This window comes from Brachypodium distachyon, chromosome 4 (genome assembly GCF_000005505.3).
Source record: "Brachypodium distachyon strain Bd21 chromosome 4, Brachypodium_distachyon_v3.0, whole genome shotgun sequence".
Classification (NCBI taxonomy): domain Eukaryota; kingdom Viridiplantae; phylum Streptophyta; class Magnoliopsida; order Poales; family Poaceae; genus Brachypodium; species Brachypodium distachyon.
Genome location: NC_016134.3, coordinates 16,187,045 through 16,198,545, shown reverse-complemented (window position 1 = coordinate 16,198,545; position 11,501 = coordinate 16,187,045). Strand labels below are relative to the sequence as shown.

Here is an 11,501-nt window from a genome sequence, read left to right as displayed (position 1 = left end):
GATATCCATTTTGATATCCATTGCCATCTCTTGAATTAAAACAGTTCCACTTTCTCATGTTCCAAACAGACAGAACAAAATTAAGAGTCCTCGTATAGTGTACCATGAATCTTTTCAAGATTTTTCTCTTAAAGCCTCTACACAAGTTATCGAGACGACTCTAGAGATTCGAAATATTTTATTCCCTCTCACCAATATTTGAAAAAATCTCAGTGCGATGGGAGATGCATAATTTTTTGGATGTCCTTTGCGAACTCAACTTTTGTTTTTTGAATGATGATCATTTTTCTAATGACAGTAGATGCATCAATGGGTGATGTACCCATCAAGTACGAGACGCCTGTAATCACTTTGTCAATCTCAAAATCTACCGGCTCAGGCCCTATTTGTTTGGGTTTCAGCTTCAGCTTTTGATGCTTCTAGCTCTCATGCCGGGAGGTGCTTCCCTCCAGAAGCTGCAGGAAGCACCTCCCGACGTGCTTCTCAGCTTCATGTGTAAACGAGAGAAGTGCTTTTTAGAAAGCTAGAAGCAGCAAAAGCTGAAACTGAAGCTGAAACCCAAACAAACAGTGCCTCAGTTTTTCGAAGGTGCTCATAGGAATAGTGTGTACGTTTGTGCATTCATAGATACTAGTGGAGTGCCTGTGCGTTGCTACGGCTCAAAAATCATAAACCCATTTTATTTTTCTATCAAGCAAGCCCGCCCATGGATACCCGATCCAGATGTATGTCTATGAGTATACCCGAAGAGTCGTCCAATTATTCATGTGTAGGTTATGGATATAAGTTTATGCCGGCTTATCCTTACTATACACAAAATTAATTTCTAATAGCAGTCTCAGCACATGACATGACAAATTGGAGGCAAGGGTTCACCTCAAATAAGAGATTATACTATTTTTCAATCGGTGGCTCAGATCATTTTCTAGTGTAAAAAAATAAAAATAGAACGGGACGATGGGTGGTCTGCAGGTTGGAGCTCCACAATCTCCTAATTTTTTTTGACTATTTCCAGGATAAGATACATTGGGTACATGATGGTCGATGGAGCAGCAAAAAAAATATCCAAAAATACTGCTAGGAATATATAGTACTCCTGCAGTCCTGCCCACAATAAATTGCACGTAAGCAAGTACATAACAACCCACTGAATGACAAAACTGCATGAGTAAGAAGACTCAAATAGAGGTGGAACACAAAGGAAGTTATTGAAAGAATATATTTAGCTATAGGAATACTCAAACCGAGTCATGGAACGTAGAACATGGGGATACACCAAATAATCTCACAAAGCTACCATCACCAAATTTGACATGTTGATGTACTTGAGCAAGATAATTTGACAATATGAAGAGAGTCAGCTTAATGGATTCAGCAAGTATAGCATGCTAATCTTACTAAAAATGGGACGCTGAATCTAGAATGAGCATGTAGACAAGTTATAACTTAATGTGACAACAAATTAAAGCTTCAAACTGATATTTATCAGATAAAATTGGATCTTGGTTCCTTCAAAAATCTACTCGATCCGCTGTACCAGGCCTAGAGAACTCCACTAGCGCTGTAGAGAGAAAACATGTAGAGAAGATATATGTATCCAGAACAGGCGGTCGAAGACTTTACTGTCTCTCATCAAAATCTATGTAGAAAAGTTAAACCTTAATGAAAGTATAAGTAAATTTTCATAGGTAAAATTTCTCTACGAAAGCATTGGTTGACTCACTATAGGTAGGCGAAACCCATAGTAAAATTTCTCTACAAAAGCATTGGTTGACTCACGATAGGAAGAGCACGGGTGAGGACATTCAAGATATGCAATAATGACCAAGGCCCTGCTAGAATTCCTAAATATCAAAGCTACAACCCTGCTTTGAGCAAGAATGGCATTATTATTAATGTCATTATCGTAAATGTGAACTGCCAGGACTCAACATTCAGATAATTATCTCGGACACAATTGTATACCTTCTCCTCAGCACATGCCAACAAGCTTTTTTTACCTCCCTTCACTGCAGCAATGACATAACAAAACTAACAAAACTTGCAGTGAGACAGTTTGAAACAACACAAAATTGTAAAGATGGTGTGAATTCAGTCAATTGCAGTTGATGTAAATAGTTGATTGAGTCGAGTCTGTACCATAGCGCGGGTGCCTGCGTGTTGAGCGGCGAGTCATTGCCTGGCTCTCTACATCCCAAGAATGAATCACGCATCAGATCAACCTATATAGCAAACATACAAATGCAGATAGTCCATTTTCTATGGACATATTTCCTTGTCGCTGCAACAAACATCCATCTTGTCATTTTGCCAAGCATCCGGAGTGCACAACAATAAAGCATTAGGAGCGGTGCTGGAAAGGTAGAAAACACGAAATCAACCAACTTGCAATGTAAGGACATGTTTTCTTCTCCCCGCTAAACTGCTCAAGCCAATCCTGAAAACATGCATCTATACACTTCTGAAAATAAATGGCAAATTAAAAGTACATCTGATCATATTACACACATACCTAAACATAGGAACAATAGAAGAAAAAGATGATCAATCAACTCAGAGCCTCCACAAAACAGACATTGGTTGACACATCCCCCCCCCCCCCCCCCACCCTTCTATGTATCGACACTCTTGTTAGAATGCTCTTCCTGAGCATGAACCATACTAAGGGCATCTTCAACAATTGTTACTACACGGGTAGCAAGAAATACTAGACCAATGAGAACAAGATTTGAATAAAATAAATAGGTAGTGGTTACTTGAAGAAGTAGCAGCCTCTACGCGGGTACCAAGAAAAAAGAAGAGGATGACATTTGGGTCCATCAAGAAAGAGAAGAGAATAAAAATTAAAAATGTATACTCAAGAAGAGAGAGAGAAAAAAATTAGTAACAATCACCATTGGAGATGCCCTAAAGGGTGAAGCCATAACCTAGGAATATCCCTAGATCAAATGTGATTGTGCTAAAATCTCCGGAATAAAATAACATAGTGTGTATGGTGTACCATGTAAGAATAAATGTAATACCTAAGACAAATGAATCAAAACTAACCATTGTATTGCTTGTGCATCCTGCATCATGGCATGAGGAACATGACCTCAGGGATCACGATCAATGCATACTCAACATGACCATCAACCACTGCTGCAACATGAACACAAAGCCAAATTAATTAGAATTGCAATTGTTTGTATTTAGTACCGCATATCTGGTTCATAAGCAAACCATGGAGCACCTCTTCCTCAAACTTAGCATTTCCAATCAATTCACTGACCATGGACAGGACATACGGCCATTACAGCATGCAGAAAAATAAACTTGTAAAGAAGGGAGAGGAATAATAGATCAGGATTTTCACCTTGCGTGTAGTTGCCCGGGGAGCTCGTCGGCTGCTTTGCTGCAGCGCAGAGAAGCAGAATAGGTCAGTGGAGGTCGCAGGCTGCAGGGCGATGGAGGAGGTAGTCGCCTGCTGCTGCAAGGGGCAGTTCGACAACAACAGTTGCCCCCTAAGATGGAGAAGGCAGATGGGAAGCGAGAGAAACACATGGGACGGAGGGGAACGCGATGGAGAGAGGTTAGAGCATGGAGGCGGGCGCTCGTCGGTCAGAGGATGGAGGCAGCCAGGCAGGCGGTCCATCGGATTATGGAGGCCTGGTCGGTCTCCCGCCGCGTCCGGGATGTGGCGGGCACGCCCTCGGAGGTGTCCATGGCTGCGCACCTTCTCCTCGTCCTAGGGTTTGCACGGGGCTTTGGCTCGGTGGTTTGTTCTGCCAGAGATACAACGGGGCGGCGAGGAGCGAGGAGGAGGTGGCGAGCTCGCTGGTGGGGACTAGGGACAGGGCGGCGGTCGGAGGCCGCCGCCTACGGTGAGGGCTGGACGAGGATGGGAGGGGCGCGAGTAGAGGGAGCAGCGGCGGCGGCGGCTAGAAGGAGGAGGGCGGGGCGTGAGGGGAAGCGCGGGTGCCCGTGGGTCGAAGGGTTGACGAGGTACGATGGACTGACGTAACTGTAAATTAAAGAATAGTAAAGATAAGTGCCGTGTACGTGCATTTATATTGTGTTTTCAGAAAAAAGAATCGCAGATTTTTCTTTTTTCTTAAGAAAACACCCGAGGAGCCAGCTGACCTTTGCAGAAACAAAAAACAATTGGGGAAGCAGCTGCTTTATCGCGAGGGTATCAAGTCGAGCCTACAGTGTATAGTGGGCCGAACCGGTAGGCCCAACCAAACGGAACCGAGGCCGGGGCCGCCGGGCCTTACTTGCTCCTAGGGCTTCCATCCTCAGCTCCTCTCCCGGCTCGAAGCCATTCTAGAACCCGGCGGCCTCTTCATCTCCACTCTCCCCTCCCTCCACTTCCCTACACACAGCGGCCACCACTAGGGTTTTACCGATCCGCCTCTCCCGCCCCACGCCGGCCACCACCACCAGATCGCCTCCGCCTCCCGCGGCGACACCTCCCGCTCTCGCCGCCGTCGACGATGGTAGGTCTCGGCGCGATGCCGGGGTACGGGATCCAGTCGATGCTCAAGGAAGGGCACAAGCACCTCTCCGGGCTCGACGAGGCTGTCCTCAAGAACATCGAGGCCTGCCGCGAGCTCTCCGCCATCACCCGGACCTCCCTCGGCCCCAACGGTGAGTGCCCTTCTCCCCTCCGTCTCGCGTTCCGTGCTTCTGTGGCGCGGTTTCGTCGGCAGAGCTTGGGATCTAGGCGCTGCGGGGCCGCGCTCGATGGATACGTGGGGTCGCGCGTAGGTTTTGGTGGTGCTTGAAATGGTCAGGAACGTGCCCGTGTTACTGGGATTCACAGTTTGCCCAGCGCGGTAGATGTAGAGAAACTGGCCATTCTGTTTTTGTTCCCTTAAAAATACGCTGTTGTGGTGATGATTTCGGAGGAAGGTCGCGGCCTTGCGGGTAGTGTCAAAGCAATTTAATGTTGGCGGTTGTTCTCACAGTTTGAAGCTGGGTAATTAGCTGTATTAGCAATTTATATTTGGGTGATGCTACTGCTTGTTACTAATTAAGATGTTCCTGCATTTTTAATTCCTCTTATCAGTAATACTTTTGTTTCTAGTAGGAGTATGAAGACTGAAGATCGTTCTTATTATTGGTCTGTTTTTCTTTTTCCAGGAATGAACAAGATGGTCATTAATCATCTTGACAAGCTCTTTATCACGAATGATGCGGCAACGATCGTAAATGAGCTCGAGGTCCAGCACCCTGCTGCTAAGCTTCTGGTACTTGCTGCGAGGGCACAGCAGGCAGAGATCGGTGATGGAGCTAACCTCACCATATCTTTTGCTGGTGAATTGCTCGAGAAGGCTGAGGAGCTTATCAGGATGGGTTTGCATCCAAGTGAGATTATCATTGGATACAACAAGGCCATCATTAAGGTATTTGCCCATCAATTAATTAGGCATTGCATTATTGATCCTTTTATATGATGGTAGCCTATTCATGTTTGTTGTGAATGTTTATGTGGTGTCAGGTGCTTGAGGTCTTGGAGGATCTGGTGGAGAAAGGCTCAGAAAACATGGATGTAAGGAACAAGGAGGAGGTGGTGTTGAGGATGAAATCTGCTGTCGCGAGCAAGCAATTTGGGCAGGAAGATGTACTGTGCTCTCTTGTCGCTGATGTAAGCTCCCTACCATCTTATCTGAGAGATAGAGAGTTCTTTTATACATCATAGAAAATACCCACTAACAGTGAGTCTGTCTCATCATGGCTTTTCAGGCCTGTATGCAAGTTTGCCCCAAAAATCCAGCAAACTTCAATGTTGACAATGTTAGAGTGGCAAAGCTGGTTGGAGGTGGTCTTCACAACTCTTCTGTAGTCCGTGGGATGGTTCTGAAAAATGATGCTGTTGGGAGCATAAAAAAGGTGGAGAAGGCAAAGGTAAGCTCGAGACTGTACACCATTAGCCATGTGTTTGTGTTAGTTATCTATTCTCACTTATATTCTATCTGCAATTATTCTTTAATTCTTTAATGGCAGTTCCCACACTCTAGAGTAGCATATAGTAGGTGCTGCTAGTACCTACCAACCTATTTCTTTTCATATTTCTTTTAGTCAATTGAAGCAGTTTGTACACTACCAAGAGTTTTATTCTGTTCTGTGTACTTTTGTCACCAAAAAATAAGATTGCTGGTAACTCAAATACTTTCATCTTTTGGCAAATCGTACTTGCACCTTGCTATACTTTGCCAGATATGTGGCAGCTGTGTGTGATTACCATTTGTTTCAATGCTACAGTGAGTATAGTCATGGTATGTCACACTTCCATAGCAGACTGCCCCACTTGTCATAGACCCATGCTTCTGATTTGCCAAAGTTGTGGTGCCAATTTCTTCTCCACATGTTTTTCATCTTGCACTAGTAGAAATAGGGCATGTTCTGTTTGTAGGCTAAGGTTGACATGCCTAACATTAGTGGTGTCACATGTTCTGTTTGGTTCATTGCCACGATTGTGGTTTTCTGCACTGTGTTAGCCATACAGCCCACATTTCATAGACTCAGTTTCTTGCCAAAGTTTGCCACCATTGTGATCGCCATTTTGTTTGGTACGGACTTTTCGTGGCTGCCACAGTTTTACCAAGGTAATTTGTGGCAATGTTAGGCTTCAACCAAATATGCCTAGTGTGGCAATGTTTGGCTAAGAATCAAGCATGCCCTTAAGCTAACAATGGCAATGAGCACCACAGACAAATAAGTATTGACTTTTTCCTTTTTAGTTTACCAAACACTATGAAATTTATAAATTCATGAATATTTTGTTCATGACTCATTGTTTTGTGCCAGTGTTCTAATTTGTAAAATTCATCCATATTCAGGTTGCAGTTTTTGCTGGCGGTGTTGATACTGCTGCAACTGAAACAAAGGGAACTGTTCTGATACATTCTGCTGAGCAGGTATATTTTTAATACGAGAACGATCATTTCTTTGCATTATGAACATGTTGCTGGTTTAACTGCATCAGAATAGATGGACGAAAGTCCCATCTAAAGTCTTTTTTCACAACAATATAATAATTTCTACCTAACAAGTCTAAATACCTTTTTGTTAATTAGTTGTCAAAGATAAAAAGAATTGACGTCACGCTTTCTATGAAGTCTTGTATTTTGGAACAGTATTAAATGGAACTGTAACAATTTTCTGAGGCGATGCACTATTGGACTTGATCGACATAGCTTGGTCACCACAGTTAGATTTGCTAGGAGCTGCCAGCTATTGTTTACTTCTAAAGATATAAGAACAGCATGGAAAATCATCATGTAGTTATTTACTAATTTTATTTGTGAGAACTAGAGACGTTATGGAAATGTTTTTGTAATGGGGCAGCTAAATACTGTTGATATGGTGGGGTTTTAAATTCTATATTTTGAAAATTCATGAACAGACAATGCACTTATTATCCAGAAATTTATGGACATCTTTCTTAATGTCTGATCCATAACAGTATTGTCAGTCGATCCTTACTTTTTATTTCTGTAGTGATGTGTGCTACTGTGCTTTTGTTTCCAACAATAAGCTAGTCAGAAGTTGTGAAATCTGATTATTCTTTCCTACAGTTACAACTCTCGATGTTGTACGTTGTTATATGGATTGCAGGACATAGTGCTCTGCTTAATTCATGCCAAGCACTGCTACAGACAAATATTTTACTGTACCTTATATTACACATGTTTGTGCTGTTGCGCAGCTTGAAAACTATGCTAAAACTGAGGAAGCTAAGGTGGAGGAGCTTATCAAAGCTGTGGCTGACTCAGGTGCCAAGGTTATTGTCAGTGGAGCAGCAGTTGGTGATATGGCTTTGCATTTTTGTGAACGTTACAAGTCAGTATTTTGCTTCTTATGTATCAACTTTTGTCTATGTTTTTTTAAAGCTTTTCTACATTTTGAGATAAACAATTAATCAGAGGTTGTAATATTAAGGCAGCTCAAAGTTAGGTCTACAGCAATTAACCATGGTACTCACGGTGATACTTATTTGTGGTTTACAGGCTCATGGTCTTGAAAATCAGCTCAAAGTTTGAACTCAGAAGATTTTGCCGTACTACGGGGGCTATTGCACTTGTAAGTTGTGATATCAAAATTTGCTTATTGAGTGAACAGCATAGTAGCTTTATTCTGATGTCCTGTTCTTTAAAAACAGTTGAAACTTAGCCAACCAAATGCGGACGAATTAGGATATGCAGACTCTGTCTCGGTGGAAGAAATTGGCGGTGCTCGAGTATGTTCCATGCCTTTATGCTTTCCTGAAATTGGCGTGCTTGAGTTTGTTCTTTCTCAACACATTTACCTTTCTTTATAGGTGACTGTTGTTAGGAATGAAGAAGGTGGAAATTCTGTGGCTACTGTTCTCTTAAGAGGCAGTACCGATAGTATACTGGATGATCTCGAAAGAGCTGTTGATGATGGTGTCAACACTTACAAGGTATGCATGTGATATATCGCAGGTTGAAACAAACCTCCTTGCATATTGTATGATCGGCTAAGGGTGCGTTTGTCATTGTGGTGGATTCTCATAATCCCGGTTTTCTCACCCGCATTTCTCTATTTTTGTGTTTGGCTAACCAACTTCTCCCCACTTTCGTGTGTATTATAAAATAAGTTCAGTGCAGCACAGTTCAGCAATGCCAAACTGAGCCTAAGGGGCTGTTTTTAGCCCAACATTGCCCTGCCAAAATTTGGTTTCCAAAATATTGGTGAACCTTTTGCTTGCCCATGATTTGGCCAACTTTGGCCAAAAAAATGAACTAGAGTTGGCTAAGTAGCATTGGCAAGAAAAGTTGGCAATCATCCAAACAACACCAAATTTTGGTCAATAACTAAAAAATTGGCTTGGTACATATTGGCCCCAAACCAAACATACCCTAAAAGTTACCTAACTTTTGGTATTTATGCCAGTCAATGTGCAGGGACAGTCGGATTATTCCTGGCGCTGCTGCAACAGAAATAGAACTGGCAAAGAGATTGAAGGAGTTTTCTCTGAAGGAAACAGGGTAACTACATTTTATAGAGACAAATAAATTTCATATGCATGAAAATGACAGACCTGACGCACGAGGTTACAAATGATACCATCTGAAGTCCAGATGCAACCTAGTTATTTACTTAAGTAGGCCTTTAATTTTGTAGTTTGGTTCATGGTACTTAATGTTCAGTTATACGGTATCTTTTCCCTTTTGATTTGTTTGCTGCTGGTTAACAATTATACAGGTTGGATCAGTATGCCATTTCAAAATTTGCTGAAAGTTTTGAACTGGTTCCAAGAACCTTGTCTGAAAATGCTGGACTTGGTGCAATGGAGATAATATCTTCCCTATATGCCGAGCATGCTGGTGGCAATGCAAGAGTTGGCATTGACTTGGAGGAAGGTGCTTGCAAGGATGTGTCGATCACAAAAATATGGGACCTCTATGTCACAAAGTAAGCCTATGTTATAAATATCTAGTTGCTAATAGATATGTACAAATCATGCTGGAAGGCTGTGCAATATGTTTTAAGGCCGCTTATAGCTAGACTTGATTGGTGCCTTAAATATTACCAGTGTTGCCATGGACATATTCTGTGTTTTCAGACAGTTGATTTTTAGTACAAGCTTAAGCCTGTTTTGTTCCAATTCTTAACGGATTCTTACTACTTTTACTCATCAGGTCCTTTGCTCTAAAATACGCAGCGGATGCTGTGTGTACTGTACTACGGGTTGACCAGGTAGGAATGCCACAATTGCGTTCTATTTTCCTTTTAAATAAATGCTGTATGTTTTTCATATGCTAATACTTACACAATGCAGATCATCATGGCAAAACCAGCAGGAGGGCCGCGACCCCCCCAACAAGGTGCTATGGATGAAGATTAGTTCCATCTGTGTACCCTTGTTTTCTGTGTATCATGCTGAGGAGTTCCGGCGCAGAAGACATCTCTTTTTATCTTACCTAGGTTTGATTTGGGTAAGAAGATTTTGGGTGCCTGAAATTCACGTTTGGGAGTTGTCTTGTGGGTGGGTTTGGGAGTTCCTCAGTGGTGGTGTATCGTTGTACTGGTGTATCACATGATAACTAGCAGGACCTGTTCGTTCAGTTTATTATATGAACTGAGCTCATCTTCAAAGATAAGGAGTTGTATTGACGTTTGTAAAATTCTGTTGTGTTAGCTTTTTGCCTTTAGATTTAGTTTGCCTGGAACGATGATGATCTTATGCAGAGTGCTGATCAACAATGTCTTTTTGGAGTGTAGGCCGCACCGTTCTGTTCCTATATGTACGATGTACTCGGTACACGTGAACACAGAAATATAAAGTTTGCCAACTTCCAGGTGTCAATCAGACTGCTGAGTGTGACGATGTAGTACATGGAAAATTCTTTTACCATTCGTAGGCTCTTGTACTGCAACATGCAAATCAGACTTGGTTGTTTCTTGGTTGACGCTCTTTTGCCATCGGTTGTTCCCTGGATCTGGAGTCGGACGATCATGTGTTTGACTGTTAGCATGACCAATTTCCGAATGATGTAACGCATGTGATGGCAGACGATCTGGCTGTGCACCAAAGGTTTCCAGGTTGACGGAATCAGGTGCCTTCCAGTCTTAAGGAATGTCAAAGGTAAAATAAGCTCTCTTAGGTCTTGTCAGTGAATTCAAGTACCTTGACTTTTCTTCCAAAAAATACTTTTGACTTTTAAGTTGTCCCTGATAGGTGTGTTTAATTACTGCTCCGTACATCTTTGGGGACGTGACACTACCCTGACCATCAATATCTGTGCAAACATGTTGTCTTAAGCAAAGCAAAAATAATTGTACACTAAAAGTATGTCTCACTTGAATCTGATAATGTTAAATTGAAGATTGGGCCGTTAGTTCTTTCTTTGTAGCGATCAAAGTTAGAAATGTTTGATTGGTAAAATCCTAAAAGGACTTGCATTTTGGATTGGCCTACTGCCTCTGATTTTGAAATATATGATATTCTAACTTCGTCGTAAGTCAAAAAAATTTGAAGTTTGACCAAATTTATAAAAAAATGTACTCCTTCTGATACATAATAGTTGTCGAAATATTACATGTATCCAAATGCTTTTTAGACATAAATACATTCATATGTGGGAAAATTTGAGACAATTAATATGGATCGGAGGGAGTATTAATATCTACGATATCAACTAAGTGCACTATGAAACTATATATCTTAATAAATTTTAGAGTTGTAGATGTCGGTAGATTTTTCCATGGACTTGGTCAAAATTTTAAAAGTTTGACTTAAACAAAGGTATAGCATATTATATTTAGAAATAAAGTAAATATGTAGTATCAAATGAAAAGGAAATCTTACTGTCTCGATTCAGTTCATTGCTATACTTATGACATAATATATGAATACTGCACTTCCTTAGCTTACAACTCACATTTCGTGTACTCATTTCCTTGTAAAATTTTGTCAAAGCTACAGTGGAGAATTAATTCACCCAAATACATACACATGTGGATGCGATAACTACCAAGTTTCTGGCCTC

At 41.7% G+C, this 11,501-nt stretch overlaps 1 protein-coding gene across 1 annotated transcript; it reads left to right on the top strand.

Moving 5' to 3' along the window:
• Positions 1-4,297: 4,297 nt before the first annotated feature.
• LOC100831080 (T-complex protein 1 subunit theta) lies at positions 4,298-10,318 on the top strand. Its single transcript, XM_003577382.4, has 13 exons — positions 4,298-4,629; positions 5,125-5,387; positions 5,483-5,629; positions 5,728-5,889; positions 6,825-6,902; positions 7,694-7,827; positions 7,995-8,067; positions 8,147-8,224; positions 8,306-8,428; positions 8,902-8,996; positions 9,214-9,423; positions 9,651-9,708; positions 9,791-10,318. Exons 1-13 carry the CDS (start codon positions 4,476-4,478, stop codon positions 9,854-9,856), a joined length of 1,641 nt encoding a protein of 546 aa, XP_003577430.1. The 5' UTR covers positions 4,298-4,475; the 3' UTR covers positions 9,857-10,318.
• The last annotated feature ends 1,183 nt before the right edge of the window (positions 10,319-11,501 follow it).